Raw genomic sequence first — 26,124 nt, 5'->3', positions numbered from 1 at the left:
TCTGCCGTCAATGTCCGCCTGTACCAGGCGGGGCGGGCGGGCCGTTGATGCATGTGACTCGCTCAGACCGTGACCAGAAACCGCCGTGTCTAAAGCCGACCTCTGACATTAATTTAAAGGGATATTTCACTTTCAAATAAAACAAACATTTAAAAACAATTATTGTAAAAAAAAAAGAATATGAAAAGTCATGGAAAAATCATGGCACCCTCATGCATTAAAATGTCCTAATGTGTGATGGGGCTGTGATTTTTCCATTACGTTTTTAATTTCTTTCCATATATTTTTCTGCTTTTTTTTTTTTAGTTTTATTTGAAAGTGAAATATCCCAGGTGAAAAATGTCAACAAATGACGACGTGTGTAACCAGTGCTGTAACTTAATGCATTATCAGAATGTTTGCATTCAGTGTGTTCCATTTGAACTTTGTTTTTTGTTTGGTTGCTCATCGTCGTTCCATATTATTATCTCTACTGTAATGGATTTGAAGGACAGGCCCTTCTGAGGATGTTGTTTGTGTGGTATTTACATTGTCACGATCAGCAGGATCACTTCCATATCATACTTTTTTTTGTTTCCACCAGGACCAAGACACTGTGTCTGTGTGCAAGGTATTCTTAATACGATGTTTTATCACAGTAGTGCAAACATACATATTTTGCACTTTAATGCCATACACCCCCTGTCTTATGTAATCTTTTTTTGGGGGGGGGAATACATTTTTATTTTGTCCAATCTGTATGGTAGTATGTTAACACAATATAACTTACACTATTAGGGTCTTATACTATTAGGGTCATTCTTCTTGCTCTTCTATTGTTCCATTTAGATCCTGTGTCTAGGCCCCTGATGACACGATTCTGTTTCTGGTTTGACTTGAATTTTGGGGAGAAATTCAATTCCTCCCCGAAGCAAACAGGCAGGCTCTATTAGCTCAGATCGAGGTAAAAGAAAATTCCGGGAGACCTCCTGGGTTCATATCCCGGAGTAGAACAGGAAAAGCATACCGTGCAGCTTTTAAGTTTTCCTCTTATATTTTCAACGTGCCAAATTAACCGCTGAAAACGCATTAGATACGTTTTTTTCAGAACCAAAGAACGGCCCGATTGTTTTCAGTACACGCTCCAGTCAGAGCTGTATTTTGTCTCGTCGTGCAAATGTCATGACATTAGCCTGTCCGATGGATGGCATCATGACATTAGCCTGTCCGATGGATGGCAGCATATGATTGTTGTCATGCCATTAGCCTGTCCGATGGATGGCAGCATATGATTGTTGTCATGACATTAGCCTGTCCGATGGATGGCAGCATATGATTGTTGTCATGACATTAGCCTGTCCGATGGATGGCAGCATATGATTGTTGTCATGACATTAGCCTGTCCGATGGATGGCAGCATATGATTGTTGTCATGACATTAGCCTGTCCGATGGATGGCAGCATATGATTGTTGTCATGACATTAGCCTGTCCGATGGATGGCAGCATATGATTGTTGTCATGACATTAGCCTGTCCGATGGATGGCAGCATATGATTGTTGTCATGACATTAGCCTGTCCGATGGATGGCAGCATATGATTGTTGTCATGACATTAGCCTGTCCGATGGATGGCAGCATATGATTGTTCCACCAATTAGACCAGTGGTTTTTAACCTTTTTCATATCAAGGTCCATTATTTATTCTGCATTTGAGCCACGGACCATCATTTTATGACATTTAGCCTCTCAGACCCAAGAGACTAAAGAATATTTTGTTGTTGGATACGATTTTGTCCATGTATGAGGAGAGATAACAGGCGTTACATTCTCTAATTTTACTCTAAATGGTGTTTAACAATAATTTAACCCTCGAGAGCACCTGGAAGCCCCTCAAGGACCACTGGTAGACAGATGGGATTGATATGTCTTGATATGTATATAAATATGTATCCATTTGGGACCAAATGAAAGGTGTTTGACAGAGAGAGACGGGTTTTGACATTTTGAATTTTTTGCATTTTATTTTTGTACACATTAAGCGTAATACATAATGTGTTTAATGTAGCACTTCACTGCCAGTACACTAGTACTATGTAGCGTTACTAGCGTACACTGCCAACTGAGATTAGATCCACTTTCAATGCCTTCAATCCCCATTGAATTCTGAAGGACATGGGTGTGTGCCATGTCTACAGAGTAATGTAATGTACTGTATATGTTATGACTGAGATCTAAATGTAAATCTAAAACAAATGTAACTTTTATTTTCTCTGAAATGATCATGTACAGGTAGCAGACAGTCAAATCATTCACTTAACACATTTTGTCTGTGTTTGGTGTTGGTGTGATTTTGCTGTAGTATAGTGCAAACACTCAAATCATTGAAAGACTTGAAAATCATCACTGGAAAATTATAGTAGCATCAATAAAGCTATTCTTTTGACATCCCTGGGTTCCATTAGAGCTGTTTATTTTGTTTCATTTTCTTTTCTGTTCAATGTACAGTGCAGAGTGTGATAGAGTGATTGACAGGAACAGGCTGTTCCATTGAGACAGCAGGCTGCTGTAATAGATGTATTTTTCTTGGAAATGAAACCTGCCGAGTGACACTTTTACTTGGATTTACTGGACATTTTGGCACCGCTATCTCTCTTCAGTTCCTGTTTTTTCCTAAAAAGACATGAATGCTCGATCTGCAGTTCCATTCCCACAATGATTGCACAATGACTCTAAACCTTTTGTAGGAAGTACGACAAATCCCACAATACCGCAGAAGCTCAAAGCTTAGTAAGACATTTCTTCTTCAAAAATAAAGAACTCATATCTCCTCCAAGAGTTTCCCGAAGCGCATGAAACTCACACTTGTTTCTAGTACTTACTCGTGACGGTTATATTGTCAAGCATGGCCAAGTAGCCAACAACGGTATTTTTCATAGGCTGATAAGTAATGGATAGGTCCTCATGTATGATTTCATTTGTTACGATCTGGTATTCCAAAAAGGCCACATGGAGTACAATAGGCTCTATGCACACACACGCCATTTTGGAAAGAACTTGGGCCCCTTCCCTACTTCCTTCACAGGTGTTACTGCTGGTTCGGTTACATTCTGGTCAAACAGTCAGGGTGCTGATATTGTGCATGTTGGCTCACTGGAAACACTCTGCTACACCAGTGGGTCTCAAAGTGTCCTTGAGTGGGTTCCAAATGGCCCCGCACGTAACCCTGACCTGACCTGTAGAGGTCCATTTGTACATTCTCAGAGTTAACGGGGGTCCTCGAAATTAAAACGTTTGAGAACCACTTGAGAACCACACTAAACGGAACAGAGCCTTAACACTTTGAGAGCCGCCATCTAGTGATGTGTCATGTGACAGTACAAGCGCCATGATTCACATCAACTGTATATGAGCCCCGCTTCCGTGTGTCACACGCTTCACAGAGACGAAACCGAAAGCACATTGTAGTCTAGCAGCTGGCGATGTTGTTTATCTTTCACCAGAAACGGTAATATGACAGCCGCGATACGATGCGATCAAAAATCACTATTCACACCGGACGCCGGACGGATTTGACACAAAAAGGATTTTGGAGTATTTTTCAGAGAAAACGGGCAGGAAAGAAATCATAATGAGTGGATTCCAATGGGGTGCGTACCATTTAGCCTTGTGCCTGGGGGGGACACTGAAGGTTGCCTAGCAACCTGGGCGCAGTAGAGGTATGCGTTTGGCTTCTGCCGGTCGATTTTGATATAAAGCGATAACCCGCGGCGCCGCGGGTTTGGCTATCAAAGGGTAATTATTATACCCGCGGTGCCGCGGGTTATGGCGCTGGCTGGTGCCAAGGGAGTTAATTAGTACCATCGGTAACACCTGTGAAGGAAGTAGGAAGAGTTATTCTGGTTGCATAGAGTATATATGAATAGAGACGGCACCCGGAGGAAACCCTGAGACGAAATGGACATAGTGGCCGAATTTGGTATTGCAGCGCTGGCCCAAACACATGAACGCGCTGGTCCGTTGACTATCATTGTGCACATTCATGATGACACATGGACGCCGTTTCATACGTGAACTCGTGCAATGATAGTCAACGGCCAGCGTGTTCATGTGTTTGGGCCCAATCCATCCCAGAATGCACTCTGTTCCTACACGGAAGGAGGAGTGAAATCGTCCTCATGCGCTTTTGAGCAACTTAATGCAAGTGGATGGGAGGAGAAATCCGGTGCCGTCTCTATTCATATATACTCATATAGAGCCCATTCCCATCAATGCATGATGACACAGTACCATGTCTACAGTATATATACAAGAGAAGCAATAAATAAATATGCCCAGAAGACAACAAATGACAAGTCAGGAGGTTAATAATTGAGCATAAAACCTAAAGCACAACATCTCTGGTGATATGAATGAAGTATGCATTAAATATGTTTGTTTTGCTTAACATCTGCACTTTAGAACTACCAAAGGTAATAAGCGTATGTGTACATTCTTTCAGTCAAAAAAATCTAAAGAGTCATTTAGATTTCCCAGCATTACCGTTACTTCACCTCAATGGATTTAACCACTTTAGACCTGAGGACGATTCTACAAATGCCTTCTAAATCCTGACAGTTTTCTGAAAAACCCCGTTTCTGTGTCAGTGGTTCTCAAACATTTTCATGTCAAGGACCCCAAAATGATATGTAATCGGCCGCCAACCCCCATCTGAAAATATGTTGTTCCAGGCAGGGACCCCCCAGAAGCAAAGATTTGAGTTAAAAACGTTCGCTCTGAAAGAATATACATTCAAAGATTTGCGCCACATTTTCACAATATTTGAAAAATAGCAGACCTACAAGCTCGGAGCGCGGCACTTGGTGCTGCACTATGAGCTTGTAGATCTGCTATTTTTCAATAGCTAAAGTATAACACAATGTTTAAAAAATTAAAACACCAAATGGGGTTCGCGCCATGAATGGGTTAAATGTTGACCAGGTCCCCCATGCAGCACTCTGTACTTGGCCCCCGTCCTTCCCCTCTGGAGATAAAGCCACCCCATATTTGCATATTCTTGCTCCTCTGCAAGAAAAACACGAAAACTACCGATTTAGAGGCGGCCTCGGGTCTTAATGGGTTAAAGTAGTATTATGCGAGGGACACTAGGGATTATGTGGTTAACCCTTAACTCTCCACCGAGGATATGAAAACGTAGTACATTCTTTAATCGTGGGAAATCCTCACCACTCATTTTCAACATGGCTATAATAACTTCTCCTCTCACGACAATCCAAAAAGCAGCCTCAAATATTGCAGACAGACAGACAGACAAAAGCTTGTGACAAAACAGCAACTGCATTGGATCCATTGGAACACAAGGTTCCGTTTTCCATTTTCTAAAAAGTACGAGTTTTTGGACGTACAAGGTTCCCAACCCAGCGGCATACAGTAATCTTCCGCAAAGCCTAACAACTGTTCTTTATGTTCCCTCTCTCATATCAGTGTAAAAACAAAACACGAATAAAATAGGCCAGCCCAGGGAGAAGTCCCTCCTCGAGTCCTCACTCAGGGCAGCACCACTTCATAAATGGTTTCTCTACATGATCTCACTCCCTCCGGCAGCCCCTCTTCTCCTGCATGACCCTCCTCTTCCTCCTCCTCCTCCTCCTCCTCGGCATTGATCTGTGCCACCCCCAGCCTGTAGAGAGCGTCCCTGATGACCACCTCCCCGGGCTGGCAGGCCTTCAGCACCTGGGCATGGAATAAAGATAAAACATTAAAATCACAAGACTGACCATGTAATTATGATGTTTTTTTTGGCCGACCAGCTGAAAGAAATAAATCATGACATTTCTGGAAGATGCTTCTCAACTTGTGTTCTATTGCTAGTTTGATCACTTCAAAATACTCTGGCTATTAGTTATTTTAAGATGAAAGAGTGACCAATAATATAAATCTAATCATAACAATCTACAAGCTCACGACACGTGGCGAGACATGGCCAAAGCATTTTCGGGGGTCCCCAGCCAAAAACGTCGATAACCCCTGCCATAGGAGAGCGCGTTGATGAAAATAACAATTCTTCTACATTCTCTAATTGTGTAGACTTCTTGTAAATGAAGTAATGCAGATGTTTAACAATAATACCACATAATCCCTACTAGTGTCCCTTGCATAATGCTACTTTAAAGGGTCCATTTGGTCACCAACTCTCCATGATTTAGCTGGGGACCACCTGGAACCTCCTCAAGGACTATCAATCCATTCACCTGGCTGATCTGCTGGCTCACGATGTCCCTGCTGCGCAGGAAGTCCACCAGGCGCTGGTACAGGTAGTAATAGGCCGGGTTGTTGAAGGTCGTCGAGGGCTTCTCGTCAGTCGACGAGGACGAAGACGTGCCCTCTGACGACGTCCCTTCGTCCTCGGCCACCAGGGCGGCGGCGTAGGGCTCCAGCTCTTTACACAGTCCCATGGAGTGGTGCTGCTCTGAGGCCTCCAGGGGCCGCTCCGGGGCCTCGGGGGACCCCCCGGTGGTAGTAGGGCTGTGTGACGATTACAATTTAATTTAAGTTTGACGATTAATTTGTCACACAAATAAATGTGATTAGCGAGTTTTGCATTGAACATTGGAACGTTACAAGATGTATTTCTGTTTGTCTTTTAGGCGTCGTGATCACAAATTGCATACAGGGCAGATGTGACGTACATATACAGAGAAATCACTGACATTGACTGACCCATAAATCAATTTAAAAAAACAATTTCCCCCCGAAAACTGTGCGGAAATAGTAGATTGACAAGCTTACTTACTATTTTGGAGTATTGTTGTATATATTGTATAGGCTTCTGGAGGTCTTTTTCATGGATTAATTATTTGGCTGTTGTATAACTTGACAATGTAGCGTTGAAAGTGTAATTATGTATTCTGCCACTTGGCCAGTTCACACTTAAAAAGAGACGCAGTCTCAATGTGTTTTTACTGGTTAAATAAAGGTTAAATAAAATAAAATAAATAACTATTACTACTATCTACTATTTCTGCTATTTTTTAAAACATCTATGGACATTTTTGCAACATTGACGATTATGCAAGTAATTGTGTAATAAATAATTGTCCCAGGCCTAGCCAGCGGGGAACCACCAGCTCTGTGGCCTTGTGAGACTGGGAGGTCGGGTCATACCAAAGACTCTGAAAAATGGGACCCAGTGTTTCCCTGCTAGGCGCTCAGCATCAAGGGTTGGATTGGGGGTAAGTCCCTACGTCATACCATGCGTCATGTCCAGGGGGTGTACGCACATCTAGCTGCCTCACGCTACAGAAACAGGTGACTGGCCTAATGGGCCTCATGGCTCCGCCAGGCTTACGTACGTACCCGGTGGCGGGGTGCACCAGCCAGCGGGAGGACGACTTGGTGACGGGGTGGAGGAGGATCTGCTGGCCGTGGGTCTCCTCCAGGGGGGACAGGTGTCCTCCTCCCTCTGAAGGCTGCTCCTGCAGCTCTGCACATGACACCAACTACCGAGAGATAAGGATTACAAAGCTTCTACTGAATCCAAAACCAAAAGGAGGTTAAATAGAAGATTGTGCTCCCATAATGTGAAGGACAGTTTCATTCATAGCCCACAAGAGCTTAATTACACAACGGAATGAATTCATCTTTCTTTTTGAGTGGTGCAACCACTCCAACGAACAGCAATGTCCGTGTTCAACTAGCAATGTCCGTGTTCAACTATGTGTGTTTGTGTGTGACTATGTGTGTGACCAGTACCAATGAGTACCAAAAGTGGCGCTGTTGTGCCAGAAACGGAGAGAGAGAGATAGTGCTGCATGTTACCTGCTAATGAGAGAGAGAGAGAGAGAGAGAGAGAGAGAGAGAGAGAGAGAGAGGGGGGGGGGGGGGGGGGGGGGGGGATTTGCACCACTCAGTTCACACGGGTGTGATTTTTATTTTTTACAGCCAAAGGGGGCCATCCATCTAGAACAGTGTTGTATAGTATAGTTTTAGTTACAGTGACAACTAAGGTCGCTGTAGTGTATGTTATACTATTACTATAGAACGATTTATAAGTGATCTAAGATCATTAAAGCTGGGCTGTTTGTTGCCTTTCATTCACGGAAGTGACTGAAAGGCAGTATTCTCACGATACTGGCTGCTCAGAAACCGGCCTTTCATTTGTGTAAATTGATTATTTTTTACAAAGGTCACAGTCATTCAAAAATGATGTTTGTTCATGCCTTGTCTACTTGACTCCCATAGAGTCCAGTGCATTCCACTTCAGGGCTTTTTCACCATTAGGCTCCCCATAGCCGGACCACTGCTTTAAACCATGGCCCAGTACCTGTGGCGGCTCCAGGGGGTCCGAGAAGCAGCCCTGGTTCCTGCCCCACATCTGCGTGGCCAGCTCCGGGTACTGCATGTCTGCGCACAGCGCCACCAGGCGGGCGGCGTCCGTCACGTAGACGGGCGGCCAGTAGCGAGAGGACATCAGCAGGTCCACGTGGTCCCGCGCCGTCTCCCCCCGAACCATGTACTTAGAGCCACACAGCACCTGAACACACACACACACACACAACCATGTACTTAGAGCCACACAGCACCTGAACACACACACACACACACGGGTCATCACCATATACCTGACGAAGGCCACAGAGGCCGAAACATTGTGTGTTTTTTCCCCCGCCTAATGTTTTTGGGGAGCTTTCAAAACGGTGTGCAGACTTATTAATTATTTTGCAGTCTGTTCTTTTCGTTCGAGCACCCGTTGAATTAGCCTGGGATGTGCGTGCAGCCGTGCACCTCCTGACCACTTCAGGTCCTTCAGGAGCCACTAGCACTAGTGGACTCCTAATATGTTAGAGTAAATGTCATAATAAATAAGTGTCATACATACAGTATTCTGAAGAAAACCTGGAGACTGCACAGTAAATTGGGTCTTATGATCTGAATGAGAACATTATAATGGTGTGTAAAAAGAAATATTCAAAATTTGCCACGGACACGGCCAAGTCTTTGCCACGGACACATTTTATCCGTGTACGGACATACTGTATCGATGACCCTTGTGCACAAGCATTATGGGGTGAAAAGGTTAATAGCATTTCACAGCAATGACTAATTAAAAAGTTAAACGCCTCCTTCGGCTCTGCGGAAGCATAGCTGAAGCTTGCCAAGCTTCTGCGTGCGTCACAGAAGGGGACGTTCGTTATGCCAAATCAGACAGGTAATGTAAATAATGCTCATTTGGATTGAGTTGATAAGTCCCGGAAAAGACGCAATGCGATTGGTCAGTAGTCACTTGAGTGGCAGCGACGCAGCGTGCCTTCCGCACTTCCACTTGACTTCCTCCTTAGTGGCCAATGAGGCATCTATTTTTTTTTAAAAATCTATTATGACTTCTACTTGGTTAGTACTGTAGATCCCATACACCGGACGGACAGCTTGCGGCACTCACGTACATGTGTCCCACCACACTGTACCAGTGTGGTGCTCTGGTAAGGTTTTATTTTTGAGTGGTGTAAACCACTCCTACAACTGGCTTTGTTAGTTTACGTGTCTGTCTGTTCGTACCAAAAAATTAGCATGGTTGCTATGGTCACCCAGTTCACCCGGGTGTGATTTCAGCTTTGTTAGTTTACGTGTCTGTTCGTACCAAAAAATGAGCATGGTTGCTATGGTCACCCAGTTCACACGAGGGAGGGACGGTGGGAGATGATGAATGCATGCGTTGTGAGCTTGTATATGGGCTATTTTTAAACAATATTTAGGGCTTAATAAGTGGTTAAATAAAATAAGGTTCAGTTCGTGGGCTTATTTGTTTCATAAATTGTCTCCGCGAAAACTTTCCCCACAACAACAGAAAACGGAAAATACACTAGTATCGAGTTGTGTGGTGCTCTGGTCATGAATCTGACCGTACAGCTGAGTAGTGTGGTGCTCTGGTCATGAATCTAACAGTACAGCTGAGTAGTGTGGTGCTCTGGTCATGAATCTAACTGTACAGCTGAGTAGTGTGGTGCTCTGGTCATGAATCTAACTGTACAGCTGAGTAGTGTGGTGCTCTGGTCATGAATCTGACCGTACAGCTGAGTAGTGTGGTGCTCTGGTCATGAATCTAACTGTACAGCTGAGTAGTGTGGTGCTCTGGTCATGAATCTAACTGTACAGCTGAGTAGTGTGGTGCTCTGGTCATGAATCTAACCGTACAGCTGAGTAGTGTGGTGCTCTGGTCATGAATCTAACCGTACAGCCGAGTAGTGTGGTGCTCTGGTAAGGTTTTATTTTTGAGTGGTGTAAACCACTCCTACAACTGGCTTTGTTAGTTTACGTGTCTGTCTGTTCGTACCAAAAAATTAGCATGGTTGCTATGGTCACCCAGTTCACCCGGGTGTGATTTCAGCTTTGTTAGTTTACGTGTCTGTTCGTACCAAAAAATGAGCATGGTTGCTATGGTCACCCAGTTCACACGGGTGTGATTTCATTACATCAGACCACAGTTGATCAGTCTATATAAGACCTTACACCACTCAGTTCACACAGGTGTGATTTTTTATTTATTCTTTACCTTATGGGGGCAGAACTTGGACAGCTTTCCAGCAGTGAGGTTTTGGGGAGGCTGCGGCGCCGTGCAGAGACCATTCTGGACACGTGCATACAGGGAGATCAGCGTGTTGAGCAGCTCAATCTGACAGACAGACAGACAGACAGACAGACAGACAGAGAACAGTCAGGCTTTTAGACAGAAGAAGAGAAGAGTGAAGCCTGGTTTATGCTTGGTTGAGCGATGGGGTTGCATGGCGTGAATAGTGGATCTATGAGCACACAGCTTGTAGATCTGCTATTTACTGAGCGTGACTCCAGAACGCAACAGAAGTATAACTGAGGCTTAATGGATGAGACGGAACGGAACCATGACATCAATGTAACTAACAACACAGTTCGTGGTCTCAGACTTAACCCATTTTGGGCGGGAACCCCTTTTGGTGTTTTAAACATTATGTTGTAATTTAGCTATTGAAAAATAGCAGATCTACAAGCTCATAGCGCACCACCGAGTGGCGCGCTACGAGCTTGTAGGTCTGCTATTTTTGAAAAATCGAGAAAATATTTATTTCAGAAAACTGGAGGATTTAGAAGATTTTTTTTAAATTTCGACGTCAGGCCTGAATGGGTTAAGAGACAAACACACACCATGCAAACACTAGAGCCTGCTAGATGTTTTGGGTCCGAGGGCGATTTCATAGACCCATCAATTATCGACGTTTTCACTGATATTTTGTCAAAGGGAAAGTTTCTATTTGAGAACAATTAATCTTATAAGTGCATTGTTTTTACACAAATAACCTTTTGATAGATACAAGAGAAACACTCAAGCTTGTCAGAATGACACGCTCAAATGTGGGACGCCAGGTTGAAAATGTAAAAAAAACAGGGCACATGCCACACATCAGCTGCATGATTGGCAATACATGTGAAATAATGGTGCACACACACACACACACACACCTTGCTGGAGTCCGGTGCAGTGGTCAGTCCACAGCTGTCCAGCATGGTTCTGAGCTCCATCTCACTGTGTTCTTCAATCTTCTCTGGTCTCAGGTGGCCCTCATGGATGAGACGCACCAACACGGATGGGTCTCCTAAAATGCATGCATGCACGGACACACACACACACACACACACACACACACACACACACACACACACACACACACACACACACACACACACACACACACACACACACACACACACACACACACACACACACACACACACACACACACACACACACACACACACACACACACACACACACACACACACACACACACATGATTCTCTGAGTCCCGTGGTGGGAGTTCTGGTCTGGTTTTGGTGAATATTAAGGAAGTTCCGGTCATTTGGTGGGGGGCACTGGGGGGGGCACATACCTGAGGGGGGCTCCTCCTCCCGGCGGTAGACGGCCTTGTCCTTCTCGGTGTTGATGACCGTGGGTCCCCTCATGAGTGGGGGGATGAAGGGGGCCACGATGGAGGCGTCCACCCGCGTGATGGGCACATCCGAGGGGAACGCAGCCTGCTCGATGGCCTCGCTCTCCATGGTCAGCCAGAAGTCATCCACGTGCACCTCGTCCGACGACGAGTACTCCGGCCACGTAAACTAGAGCCATGTACAGTTAAGTATACTGTTAAGGATGCCGTCGAGCAGAAAACTTGTATGTGCATATTTCATATTTTTTTTAATCTCAATTAAAAAAATCTGCTATTTTTGAGATTTTAAGAGTTTTGAGAGTTTAAGAAGGTTAAAGGTGTGAAAATACACATTAACATAAATCCAAGATATTAATAGAAAAGTTAAGTCAACAAACAAAAAAACTAAAAAAAAACAAAAACATAAATGTACTCATCGCTGATGATAGTGCTGTCAAACAAGTCTATGAAGCTATCTAGGGCGACTGTATCTAGGGCGACTGTGGCTCAAGAGGTAGAGCAGGTCGTCCAAATGATCCATGGGTCGGCGGTTCGAATCCCGGCTCCTCCTGGCTACATGTCGAAGTGTCCTTGGGCAAGACACTGAACCCCAAATTGCTCCCGATGTGCTGGTTGGTACCTTGCATGGCTTCCACCGCAATCGGTGTATGAATGTGTGTGTGAATGGGTGAATGTAATGCACAATCTATGTAAAGCGCCTTGGATAAAGGCGCTATATAAATGCACCATTTACCATTTATCTATGAAAGCTTTGAATTTTTTTAATTTGCAATACGATTTCATCCAATATGAAGCGGGGGTCCCAGATTCATCTCTCTCAGCCAAGGGGTGCGTGGCCTGAAAAACCTTGAAGACCCCTGCCCAATTTTACACTTTTCCGTATGACAGCGCAGCGCAAAAGTAGCTACAATAGCCGAGCTACAAGATTGCAAAGTGTCACACTTTGACGCTGTTTTTGAAAGACGTGTTTGGATTCATTATTTGGACCTCATGTCATGCATGTGTCGGTCTCTCTCTCTCACCTCCACGTTCCTGAGCTCCAGAGCGTCGTGCGCGTAGCGGCGAGCGATCTCCATCTTGGGCGCGACGCCACACAGGCCACAGATCATGTCGTTGTAATCTCGTACGGTCAGACACTCAAATGCCCAGTAGCCACTCAGCAGGAGTTCGTTAACACGGGACGACTCCTCTGGGCTCAGAACATGGACTGAAACCAAAAGTACACAGGGAAGATATATCTGCATATTATAACCACATCCAGGGGTCTATTAGAGTAATGTCAACTCAACTCTATAGACACATACAAAACAGAAAAAGGACAAAAATCATGGCACTCCATCTACCCATTCTGGACGGGAACCCCTTTTGGTGTTTGAAGCATTGTGTTATGTGTTATGTTTTATGCTGATGAAAAATACCAGATCTACAAGCTCATAGCGCGGCACCAAGTGCCGCGCTACAAGCTTGTAGGTCTGCTATTTTTAAAAAATCGTGAAAATGTGATGCAAATCTTTGAATATATATACTTTCACAGCGAACGTTTTTAACTCAAATCTTTGCTTCTAGGGGGGTCCCTGGAACAACATATTTTCACATGGGGGTCGGCGGCCAATTACATATATTTTTGGGGGTCCTTGACATGAAAATGTTTGAGAACGACTGACATAGAAACATGGGTTTTTTCAGAAAACTGTCATAATTTAGAAGACATTTTTTGTAAAAAAGGAAGATCCAATCCAGTTAGTCTGATTACCAGGGTGATTAGGGACATGGTCTAGGAGGGTTTTGACAGCCTGGGAGGGATGGTGGCCTAGCTTGATCTGGGCCCGGATCTTTAGCAGCAGGTCCACACTCACCAACAGCCTGTTCCCAATGTTGAACAAACCTGCAGGTAAAAATGAGGGGGGGGGGGGGGGGGGGGTCAAGGTCAAACTTCCAATATTAACTTGATGTCAAAATTAAATTCAAAATTAAATTCAGACGCACGTATAACAATTGTTTGGGTGACACGAAAATGTGTCGAAGAGCCACTAGATGGTGGCAGTGGCTCAGGGGTAGAATGGGTAGCCGGATGGGAACGGTGAAGTTCCCAGTTCGATCCCTGTGGGCTCCCCCAGAGTTGGTGTCCAAGTGTCCTTGAGCAAGACTCTGCTCCCGATGAGCAGGTTGGTGCCTTGCATGTTTTCCTCTGCAAATCGGTGTGTGAATGTGTGTGTGAATGGGTGAATGTAATGCACAATCTATGTAAAGCGCCTTGGATAAAGGCGCTATATATACGTAAATGCACCATTTAACCATTCATGGCAGTTTGGGTTTCCTCAGTTGTAAAAAGCCACCGGGTTTGGAATTGCGTTCTCATTCCGATAGTGTGACATAAAAATATAATCTTGGATTTTGGGAGAATTGGGATACCCCTAAACTAAGGTCACATTCCCACCTAATACTTCGGTAGACTCGATGCGAATGGGCGGAGAAGTTGGGATTCTTGCATATTTAATTTGCTGCGGTTTGCCTTCACACTGCGCTGCAATTGGAAACGCAGCAGGGACCTTATCAATGTGTTCAATTCATAAACTATAGCCTACACAGTGAAATCTATGGTGTTAAAATTATACTCATAACGTGCATGTGTCATGCCGTCGGGGACTGGATCTCTATCTCTCTCTCTCCCGCATGCACTGTTCCTTTGGGCATAGAGGCACAGCACTGAGCACAGAGACAGACAAAGTCCCTACACAGTGACAGAACTCCATGTTTACGACAGACAGAAAGAATATTCTGTAGGCTATACACTGCAGTGTTTTTATGTGTTTCCTTAAGCAATTGATTAATGTACTCGTCCTCATTTCGACCAGGGCTTCAGTCTCCTCTTTCGACCACGTCTATCCACGGTAAAGGTGGTTGCACACGACACGTTTTACTGATTTTTAGCGGCATTTCTCCATCGGTTTTCCGAAAAACGTGTCCAGTGTGCAACCACCTTTACGGGACATCTTTGCGCTGCGTAAAATATGCCTTCTCCGTCTCCAACTGTGTTTAGCTCCTCACCCGCCACATTGTTTGCTTCATTTCCTTTATATGCTGCGGATTGCATTCCCACCTGCACCGAATCGTAATCAAGTGCGAATGGAAGCGAAGCGAAACCCCCGTTTTTGGTCGGAGTAGAATGCAGCAGGATTCATTTTAATCGCAGTATAGCTTTCTGGTGTGAAGGTCACCTTAAGCATGAATATGGTTGGTTGGTGTACTTTACCCGGGTGTAAGTCAGTGAAACTGTGGAGAGCCAGACACTGAGGGTTGGGGCAGACTTTGAGCTGGAGGGATGCGGTCTGGATCAGGGTCTCAGTGAGCAACCAGCAGTCCTCCTGACCCGCAACCGTACTAGGACACACAGTTCAGGCGTTTAAGTAATGATGAAGAGAGAGGAGGGTAATTAATGAAAATTAATAAACAGGGCAAGAGATGCTGACTGTCAGAGCACAAAACTAACAGGTTGCCACTAGACAGACCGTTATTCGTGAAAATGTACACCAGTAATAATCTGTCTACACATTACTAGTAAAGTTACTAGGTTCATTCTTCTCACTACACACACGTCATATTATGAGCAAATAGGGGAAGGGGATCAACGGCACGTGATTCTTTGTTTGACCCCGCAAGAACTCAAAGAAACGATTATTGACATAATCGCAGATTGAATATTTGGCGGTCTCGTTTTAATTATTCACTGCATCGGTGGTTAATTGCAATCACCTGCACTACATTCGGATTCGGACACGCCCCGCAATACCCGTATGCGTGTCTCAAAGCATACTCAAGACAAGATCTCTCACCTCTGGCCGCCTTTGAACAGAGGATAATGGCAGAGGCCACACTGAGTGGCCGCTGACTCGTAGAAGCGCGGCCAGCCGGACTGGACCAGGGTCTCCGTCTCCACCACCTCTCCCCGGTCCTGATCTCCTGACTGGGTCAGAACCATCTGGGGGCTGTTGAGCTCCTGGATGAGAGCCAGCGTGTCCTGGAGCTCCGAGTCGCTCTCGGGGATGTGCAGCACGCGGCGCAGCAGCTGCACCGTGGACTGCCGCTGGAGCTCCTTCTGGGCCACACTAATGGCCTTGTACGGGTCCACAGACTGTGGATCGAGTGAAATGACGACGATAATGCATTTTAGCACTAGAAGAAACCACGTACAAAATGTAGAAATGCACTAGAAACATGTACAAAACGTAGAGATGCAGTAGAAACCGCATACAAAACGTAGGTCAACAGAAAGAACAAGACAGACTTGTCGAGGCTAGTTCCAGTCTAGCCCCTTTCGGGACCCTAGTTTACCTTTTCTGACGTAGGTTGGTACCTTAGGGTCCCTTGAATGTCAATCCACTCTCCATGGTACGCACTGGTACCACTGTCTGGTCACGGACAAATATAACGTTGCTTGAGTGTTGATGAGATGTTTCAAATACCGGTATGCAAAGAGTTGCAGTAGGCTACCGCGGAAACTGTGAATCTGCGCTAATCGGCGTTGCTGTGAAGTACTTTTAAGCTATTTAATAAATTTAGACTTTTCTCAAATTCTCTCTTCCTTGACTTCCCATGTCCCGCCTCCCGTGCCGCGATTGGCTAGCTGCACGTTGCTGTATCTGGCTAGTTCCAGCCCAAATCTAGATTATACAGTGAATCAGTGGCCATGTCTTTGCTTTGACTGGTAAACTGAAAGTTGAGTCATTCATTAAAAAAGGTATTGTTTTCCCATGTACTGTAGCTGACAGAGAAGTCAAGGCAATTACAGAAGTCCTTTGTTACTTCATAGTTCATAGTACAGTACTTAGTGGTGTAGTTACCTACACAACATCATTTACAAATTAATATAGATTTATGGAGGTGTATGGTATGAAAAAGGTGGACTCACATCATGCACGACACAATTGACAAAACAAAATTTGCAGAATTGGAAGGGAAAGATGCTGCACAGAAACATCCAACGCTCAGCCTAAAGACCTAGGTCAAATAAAATCCTGGGTGTTAATGGTACTGTACCTTGGCGTTCTTCCCAGACAGCTCCCAGCCACAGCTGGGACATTTTGCAGGCTTATGTCTGTTCTTGTACACGTAGTCACAGAGCGGGTTCTTGCAGCGCCCTCTGCCTCGTGCTGTGGACAGACCCAGGTCCTGACAAACAATTAGAAGGACATTAAGAGATCTGATTCTGAACACGTCTGAAAGGATAATAACAATGACGTAGGGCTGGGCAATATGATCCATATCGTGATATAAGACTAAAAACAGTAATCTCGTGATATGGCAAAAGCGTTGCCTTTTCCCGGTTGAAAAATGTCTATGAGAGACATGGCCTTCGACACAATCTAAATGTCTCAATAGAAGAGCAGGGACAAATACAGCCATAGGATACAGGTATAGAGGTATTTGGTCAAAGATATTGTGATATTTGATTTTGTATAAAATAAGAGGGTTGCGTACATCCAGAGGACGTCCGCACAACAGTTCAGCTCCACAGTGTGACAAGGATTGTCACCTGATGAGGGCCAGGTATGGCCAAATTGTCGTGTAATTAGTAATAATTATCGATGTTTTAAACAAAATAAAACACTGTGGAGCTGAGCTGTTGTGTGGACTTCCTCTACATTTGATTTTGTCCACATCAGCCAGCCCTACAAGATTCTGATAATAATGATCATCATAATAGCAATAATAATAATAATAATAATAACTAGAAAAAAACTAGGATAGGATTGTGTGTGATGTTTGGCAAAATGTTTAGGAGTAATATAAACATGTTTGTGTGTGTGTGTGTGTGTGTGTGTGTGACGCGACTTGGCCTGTTGTAGCGCCAGCATGAGGCTGATTTGAAAACTGTCAAGTGGCATTTCTTCCTCAGCCTAGTAGTGGGAATAGGCATGCACAGTTTCACCGCAATCGGACGCTGCGTTGCAGAGTTGTGGCAATTTGTACAAAACGGGTGTGAAAAGTTCCAGGCAAAGGTTTTTCCTTGGCCTCTAGGGAGTGTGCATACATGGTTTTACACAGATCGGTGCAGTTATAGGTAAAACACAAATCGGCCAGTTAAAGCGCCGCCATGAGGCCGAGTTGAAAATATTCAAGTGGCATTTCTTCCTCGACCTAGTGGGAATGTGCGTACAACATTTCACGGAAATCACACCATGTGTTCATGATTTGCAGCATTTTGTTTGAAACGGAGCACTCCTGCAAACTTTGGAAGCCAATCTTAGCCAATCAGGATGGAGTCTGAAAAATCTGAAAGACCCGTTTCGTTGAATGGCTCTAGAGAGACTGTGTACCAATTTGCGTAATGTTTGGACAAAATCTGTAGGTGTACTGTCAAAACATTTGTTTTGCACAAAGCGGCCTCCTGGTGGCGCTATAACAGGCCAATGTGAAAACTTTGGGGCAGAGGTTCAGCTCTGGCATTCAGGGAGTGTGTGTGCAGAGTATGGCTGCGATCAAGCCAACGGTGCCAGAGATTAGCTGTTCACAGACGGACGGACGGACACACAGACGGACGGACGGACGGACACACACACGGACGGACGGACGGAGTGCAAAACATACTCTCTCCCCATGCCTTCGGCCTGGTGGAGACAATAATAATAATAGTATACTAACAAAGCTGGAGATGGTGTTCTGTTTGAAAGGAACGACTGGAAATGACCCTGGCACTCTATCCGGAATAGGAGAGTTCTGTGGAATAATGGAAAATAAGAGAACATTTATTGTGCCGAAAAAGTACTCACATTTTTTACTTAGGCTAAGTAAAAGTATTAATACTGCAATGTAGAACTACTCTGTTAAAAGTGAAAGTCCAGAATTCAACATTTAATTGAGTAACAGTACAAAAATATTTGTATCAAAAATGTACTACTCATTTGCAAGATCGTCACAATTCAAGTTTTCAAATGTATAAAAATCTTTGGAAAAATGTTTTTGACATTCTTAAATCAGCGGTTACCGATATGTTGTTGAATAGTTAAAAAATATTCTTATCAACTAATGTGTGTGTGTGTGTGTGTGTGTGTGTGCGTGCGCGTTTAACATTCACCTGTTTTGCTGTGGTTTCCTGGCCGAGTTGCTTCAATGTATTGGGTTTGAGACCACCTGAGATCATAAACAAAACCCACATCAACCCCACAAAGCCCAGACATGTTTCCCTTCCTCTATATAATGTACACAAACTGTGGTTATTTCCTATAATCACATATTATGTGATTTATTATACAACTTCTGCACTGTCAATGTGTGCACTGTCAAAGCGTGGTGGATCAAAATATCAAGAAAACACAATTACAGACAGACTCTGTTGATCTCGCACAAAGATTCACAAGAGATCCAGGAAATGCATAACCTGACTCAGCCAGATGGAAGAGACACTTTGTTTCACAGTGTACTTCTATCTGGGATGAAGAAAGCCGTCCCTTTTTTCAAGCTACTTGCTACTTGCTTCGCCAATCCCTGAGCAACCCCAGGCGGAGGCTTGTATTGTGAACTTGTGAATCAATACCGCCCCCATCTGGCCGAGTCAGGTTAGGAAATACAGTGGAAACAAGCAATACACAAATATTCAGTACCTGGATTAGATCTGTGGTTGTCAACCGGGACGATAAACACAGTACGGCCTGAGGAGACAAATAAAGACCAGCATCATTATGGTTCACAGAACAGCAGAGACATGCAGACTGTTCATCATGTATTATTATTATTATTATTCCTACTAGGGTGCATACTTAGTTTAGACTAGTCATTGGTTAGACATGGGCTAAGGTTAGGTTTAGGTGTGCTGCCCCGTGGGAGGTTAGGTTTAGGGTGAGGGTTTGAGATTGTTGTAGTTGTAGTTGTAGTTGTAGGACTAATGACTGGTCTAACCAATTGCATACTGAAATGATTTACTTAGCGATTATTCTATCGATTACTTTTTTGAATAATCGAATAATCAATGAAGCACTTAAGCATTATTTCACAGAATACATACACACAACAGTGTCGTGCAAAAAATGTGAAAACTGCAGTCTTGTGCAAAAATAGTGAAAACAGCAGATCTACAAGCTCACAGCGCGTCATTGTCATTATAGACTTTTCGCCCATAAACAAACATGCATACGAAATGGATAATCAACCGATTATTTCTTAACCACAGATTGAATCAATTACCGGTAGTTCGAATAACTTTTACACCCCTACTATTATTAGGTGCCGATTGTCGCGCCTCACCTGTGCAGTCGCATGCTGGCAGGATGGGTCGTACAGGTTTCTTTGGCACATTGCTGACGGCCGCACCTTTCGTAGGGGATTTTAAAGTTCTATAAAGAAAAAAAGACATTTCAAACTCTATAAGGACATTAATTATATGAATATCTGCCACATTACTGCTGCTGAAACATAGAAAATCCTTCCACTACAGCAGTGGTTTAACCTTTTTCAATGGCAATTATTTATTCTGCATTTGAACCACAGACCGCCATTTGATGATATTTATTTAGCCTCTCGGACCCAAAACTTTGAATAGTTCGTTGTCGTTGGATAAGATTGTGTCCACAATTCCATGCTGTATTGATGTGGTACCATTAGGAGATAACCAAAAAACCTTGATCAGAATAACAATTCTTATGCATTGCATTCTCTAATTGTGTAGAGTTATTGAATTAAGTAACTAGTGGAAAAAGGACGACACACATGAGGATGATTCACGATGGTCGTGTGTTAACATTGAGTAATGGGTCAACGGTGAAGTCCCAGTAAGTGTTGTGCTCCAGGAGCTGGTGAACTGCAGTGTTCCGGAAAAAAAACTGATAAATATTGTGTTAGCTTACCTTGGTCTCGATTTTATTATATCGCTAGAAGCTCCAAAAAGCGTTCATATTTAAGTATGAACGCTTTTAAGTATTAACGTAATTAAGTATGTTTAACAATAATGTAACTCTTGAGAGTGTAAAATGAAACCTTTGGTTTCATTTTACACTCCCAAGAGTTAAAGATCTGTACGGGTCCATTTGGTTACATTTTTAGCTGGGGACCACCTGGAACCCCCCACAAGGTTGAAAACCCAGACCACTGGTTGAAAACCAGGAAAGTCAGAGAAGTAAAGTTATGATTTACTTGGTTCTGCTGCCCTCTGTTGGTATCCCTGGTGCAACTGCGTTCCGTTTCTTGGCCTGTGGGCTTCGGCCCTCTTTCCTGTCTCCACTGATGTTATTCGAAGCGTTACTGGCAGCTACGCTCCTCTGCTTGGTCGATTGACAGCCGCCACTAGAGGGGGTTTCATCTTGCTGCTTGGAGGCGGCTTGAGCCTTCTTAGCCTGCTATAGAAATAACATGCATGTATCACACACACACACACACACATCAAATATATTTGACTGACTGTACACTACAGTCATTACGCTTCAACAAGCTGAGTTGCTTAAAGACGATGTTGTTCGCTTGGCCGGGACCCATTTGTAATTTTGTGGGTCACGCACTATCCCGACTATCCTGTGGGGAGATCCCTCTCCCCACCCAATTTTTTTTTAACAACAAACGAGCAAAGAAATTCCATAAATTCCAAAAATTATAATTAAGAAGTAGTGAAAAGTAACTAGTTTGGGTCCCAGGTCAAATTTCTCTTTTGGGTCTTGAGCTAAAGTTAGCGAACCGCTGACTTACACCAGGCACCCATTTTCCACCCAGGTGGTTTCCGCACTCGGGGCACGTTAGTGGTTTGTGGCGGGTCACGTAAACAAACGAACAGCCTGGTGCCAGACACCTCCCCCGGCCTCGCCTGGTATAGGTCCTTGCTTCCTGCAAGAAAATAAATGAAAGCTGAATTCATTTTTTTCCCTCAAGAGTTGTTGGTACAGTAATTGCCCAGGGCGTGTCGAGTGATGCGATGTCTACCATTTTGTATGAAGATGTGTATGAAGATGAAGATTCCACAGTGGTGCGCCACATCAATGGCCCCACATCACTCGACAGAGACTTGAACTCCAGCACATTCTGAAAAGTGTTTAAATCCAGATTCAATAATTGTATTTGACACATGCTCATACATAATACAGTACATTATACAGACAGTATGTAAAGTGGTGGTGGTTGGTGGCAGAAAACTACTTTCTGGCCTTGACAGCCCATACATCCAAATAGAAAAGTCCTATTTGATTGCATTAAACAACGTTAAACGAAGTTAAACTCACTTTGCCACTCAATTTGCCACTCACTTAATGCATGCGCATACCCTCTCACTTAATCATCATATTCGTTCGTTATTTCATAGTTATCTGCGACCTTTGGTCGCGACTACTATTTTGACCGTGATATACAGTAGGTGTGGCTTTCACTAGTATTGTATGTACGGCATTGCCAATCCGTGTTATTTCCCCGCGTTTGGATGAGATCGGGTTTGACATTATTTACTATTCTGTGCTATTGGGTTACAACTCGGACAGGGCTGAGTCGGCTCTACCGAACTTCGCAACTCACAGTGTCTTTCGTCGCTCAAGTTCGGTAGAGACCTCCATCAGTCTATAGGGATTTCAGAATTATATGTATGGATTTGGGGGTTTTCTAGGCATGTATGTATGGAATTGCCAATCCGTGCTATTTCACCGTGTTTGGGTGAGACCCGGTTGGTAAAGAAACATCACTGAATGACTGAATGATTCAAAGTTGTAGTCTCACCTGCGTGGGTATGATGACCACCTGTGTAGTTTCTCCTTGCATCCTTTGCACCATCGGCTGTCCTCTGGACCCCGTCGCCTCAGACGCCACGGCGACAACGCCATAACCGCCGCCGACCGCCCTCGGCTCACCGCCGTCTGAAGTCTGGGACACTGTGGGCGCCGTTACGACGGCAGAGGCAGTGGGCGGAGGATGAGACATCGAAGCCATCGCCTCTGCCAGGCCCTCGACGGCAACGCGCTGTTCCACCTCACCGCCCCGGGCCGGCGTGGTTGGGAACTGGATCTCCTGGGGTTGGCCTCGCTCCTCTGGGGAAGCTACAGCCTCCAGCTGAGTGCCGTCGGCCTGGAGGACATACTGGGACCTGGGGAAGATCTTACGGAAGCCTGGCACGTGCTGTGAGGGTACCAGAGAAGACTGGGGGAGATACACAGAGGGTGAGATTAAAGGCCCAATCTGTGATGGGCAAACGTTTTCATAAACAAAGCTATTCGCAATTTCTAGGCCGTGCGCGAGGGGGCAGTAAGATGTCAGTGCTTTCAGGATGCATAATATGTTTGGCTAACTAACTTTGTAATCCCGTTTTGTGAATTACAACTCTGACCATCTCACTTGTACCAACTCCACCACCAACTCCACAAGTACAGTAGGGCTATCCTACGTCCAAGGTTCAAGGGTTCAAGGTTATAGAGGGTTTAAGTGGTTAAACTGAAGTGATATTGATTAATTCCAAATATTATCAAAGTATTCTACGGTACACCTGGACTTTAAGAAACACTGCACTAAAGGTGAGTCTGGACTAACTGTTTTCTTACCTTAATCTGAATATTATATCCAAGAAACGAGTGGTAGACCATGGTAGAGCGCACCGCAGCTGTACCATGCTCTAAGTGGGTCTTACCCTAGTTTGCTCGACAGAACACTGTTGAGCGTATCTAGTCATGATGGAAAAAAGAGGAAAAAAAGTTTTCAAGCGATCAAAATAAGCAATTTAGTGTAAGACGATATACCCACAGCGTACGCTCAGAGCTGTGGTGCGCTCTACCATGCTCTACCACTCGTTCTCGGATATAATATCAGATTAAGTTAAGAAAATGGTTAGTCCGGAAGCACATGAATTAGATAAATAACATAAATAACATTTTGTTTCTTTATTAAAGAGCCTGGTCTGACTCTGGACCTGCTCTATGCAACAAGTGCCTTTAGGTAGTAAAATAAAATCATATAAAAGGGCAGGGGGGGGGGGGGGGGTAATAGTAGGGCAAACACGTCGTATTGTGACCTTACTGTGCACAGTCCCAGCTTCTCCAGTTTAGCTTTCTCCAAATAGTAGGCTTTCTCAGCCACGTTGAGACGCTTCCATCCCTCGCTGATGCTCTTGTTGATCTCCGACTGTGGCATGTTAGGGCAATCCTTCTGCATAACCTGGTGGACATCAAAGTAGTACAGCAAATAGGCTGACCTACAAAAGAGATAGATCAGAAAACATTCTTCAGTGAGCCGGTCAGCTGTCAAATACTATTACAAGAGATAGAGGAAAAGGATAATATCATGAAGATAATAAAAGAAAAATAATCGAATAAATCCCATGAATTAAAAAATAAACGTTTAGATCTGCTATTTTCACTAGTTTGGGTCCCGGGTAGCTCTGGTCCATAGTTCTAATGCCGTTGCATTTAGAGCTATGTTACCGATGACTTCCGGGCTTGCATAAATGCAGACCAGCCTCTCGTCTTTAGCGTAAATAAAAAGAACGTTATTGCTTCTCACCAATACAAAGGCGGGTTGTGTCATTAGAAAGCCTACTTTCCTTAGTGGAAGCACTCTGAGCCCCCCACCACACGTATAAACGGTACCTTTTGGCCAAAAAGGGATTATTTTTCCACCAGAAAGAAATACTTTTAGTTACTCCACTGCGCCCTCTTTGCCAAGAGAAAACCCTCATACAGAATATTTTTCCTCCACTAAGGAAAGTAGGCTTTCTAATGACACAACCCGCCTTTGTATTGGTGAGAAGCAAAAACTTTATTTTTATTTACGCTAAAGACAAGAGGCTGGTCTGCATTTATGCGAGCCCCAGAAGTCATCGGTAACATAGCTCTAAATGGCCAACGGCATTGCAACGGCATTAGAGCTATGGACCAGAGCTAGGTCCCGGGCAAACATCTAATTTCTCTTTTAGGTCACAAGCTAAAATGTTTGGGATAGTCTACCTGGGCTTCTTGGGTTTGGCCCCGGGCTCCTCCTGGGCTTTGGCTTTTCTCTTCTTGGGGGTGTCGACGTTTACCTCCAAGAGGGTATAGCTGCTCTCCACCACCTCCACATCCCCCATCACCACCTCCTCCACAGCATCCATCATGGTCTCCATGGCCGCAGATCTGCAGGGGCCAGAAGTCAGTGTTATATTTATTGTATGTCTTTATTAAATGTTCTGATGAATTGGATGGATCAAGGACCCTGATGTAAACATTAACAAATCTTAGTGCTTTTTATGGTTTTATCCTCTTAATAGCAGATTTTGTATTGACCTGTTGAACTGTACCCATTCTACAAACTGTTAATACAATATTCAATCAAATAAATAGTACTTTCTTTGTATGTGTATTATATATGTGCATTATGTATTCACAGTCACTGACACATGTCAACAAATTCATATTATCAGAATAAAGGACAATTTATTAAACCAATGGGGCTGGCTGATTGCCCAACTCTGCAAATATAGAACATATGACAAAGATCAACATATAATGTGGAAAGTTTTGGTTACAGTCTGAGTCTTTACACTGACTGCATGCATAGCTGAGTTGTAGCTCATATCCATCCATCGCAGGAGTGTAGTGTGGCTTCTTGACCAAAATAACAGATCTACAAGCCAACGACAAGGCGTTAAGACGCGTTATTAGCTCGTATATATTTTTGTAGATCTGTTTTTACACCGTCGTGTATCTTGTCCAATGAGATGTGGTGTTATTGAAAGGTTACCTCTGGTGCGCCGACACTCAGCGCTCAGCTGACTGCTCGAAACGAACTCTCAAACGAGACATGAACGCGTTTTGACGTTGCATAAAGTGCAGAAAGGTGGATGTTTTCCTAGAATCCAGGGTCACTTGTGGTTGATAAACGTCCAGGCAGGCAACAACAACATATTTGGCCCTCTCTCGCCCTGCTGTGGGTTAACATGGCGCCTCGGTTGCTGTCGTGTTCAGCCAATCAGGGCTTAGAATAAACAAAGACGGGCCAATCACCGAGGACGTTTTTGACACGTGAAGGCAACGCAGCGATACCAAACTTGTTTTGTTTTGTAGCTGATCTGGGTTCACTTTCAAATGCTTAACTAATGTGAATACACGTTTTGGTGCTGATCTGGGTTCACTTTATCACATAAATAAATCTTTACTATATATAAAATAGTTTGAGGGTTTTTAAAAGATACTCAACATGTCAGCATACGTCCACACTAAGTTATTTATTTAATGTTGTGT

General features: G+C 44.1%; 1 protein-coding gene across 1 annotated transcript; it reads right to left on the bottom strand.

Moving 5' to 3' along the window:
- Positions 1–1,473: 1,473 nt before the first annotated feature.
- Positions 1,474–25,835, bottom strand: hmgxb3 (HMG box domain containing 3). Its single transcript, XM_079504715.1, has 24 exons — positions 25,625–25,835; positions 25,431–25,507; positions 24,853–25,017; positions 23,927–24,101; positions 22,640–23,056; positions 21,860–21,958; positions 21,629–21,763; positions 21,083–21,285; positions 20,198–20,286; positions 19,558–19,605; positions 19,032–19,087; positions 18,599–18,673; positions 16,994–17,125; positions 15,790–16,088; positions 15,210–15,337; positions 13,710–13,841; positions 12,979–13,163; positions 11,897–12,125; positions 11,469–11,602; positions 10,528–10,647; positions 8,302–8,511; positions 7,335–7,477; positions 6,230–6,503; positions 1,474–5,711 (listed from the first exon to the last, which is right to left on the bottom strand). The coding sequence occupies exons 2-24, from the start codon at positions 25,433–25,435 to the stop codon at positions 5,526–5,528; spliced, it is 3,639 nt and encodes a 1,212-aa protein (XP_079360841.1). The 5' UTR covers positions 25,436–25,507; positions 25,625–25,835; the 3' UTR covers positions 1,474–5,525.
- Positions 25,836–26,124: the final 289 nt, after the last annotated feature.

The sequence above is a fragment of the Electrona antarctica genome (assembly GCF_951216825.1).
Source record: "Electrona antarctica genome assembly, chromosome: 1".
Taxonomy (NCBI): domain Eukaryota; kingdom Metazoa; phylum Chordata; class Actinopteri; order Myctophiformes; family Myctophidae; genus Electrona; species Electrona antarctica.
Note: the sequence above shows the minus strand (reverse complement) of the source record. Positions and strands in the feature narration are given on the sequence as shown.

Bases quoted from the DNA above. Each gene is read 5' to 3' on its own strand.
- hmgxb3 (XM_079504715.1), bottom strand. The intron at 16,089-16,993 runs GTACAGTACCAT...CTCGATCCACAG, and splicing joins TGTCTGGGAAGAACGCCAAG to TCTGTGGACCCGTACAAGGC. The intron at 5,712-6,229 runs GTGAATGGATTG...TTCCATGCCCAG, and splicing joins TGAGCCAGCAGATCAGCCAG to GTGCTGAAGGCCTGCCAGCC.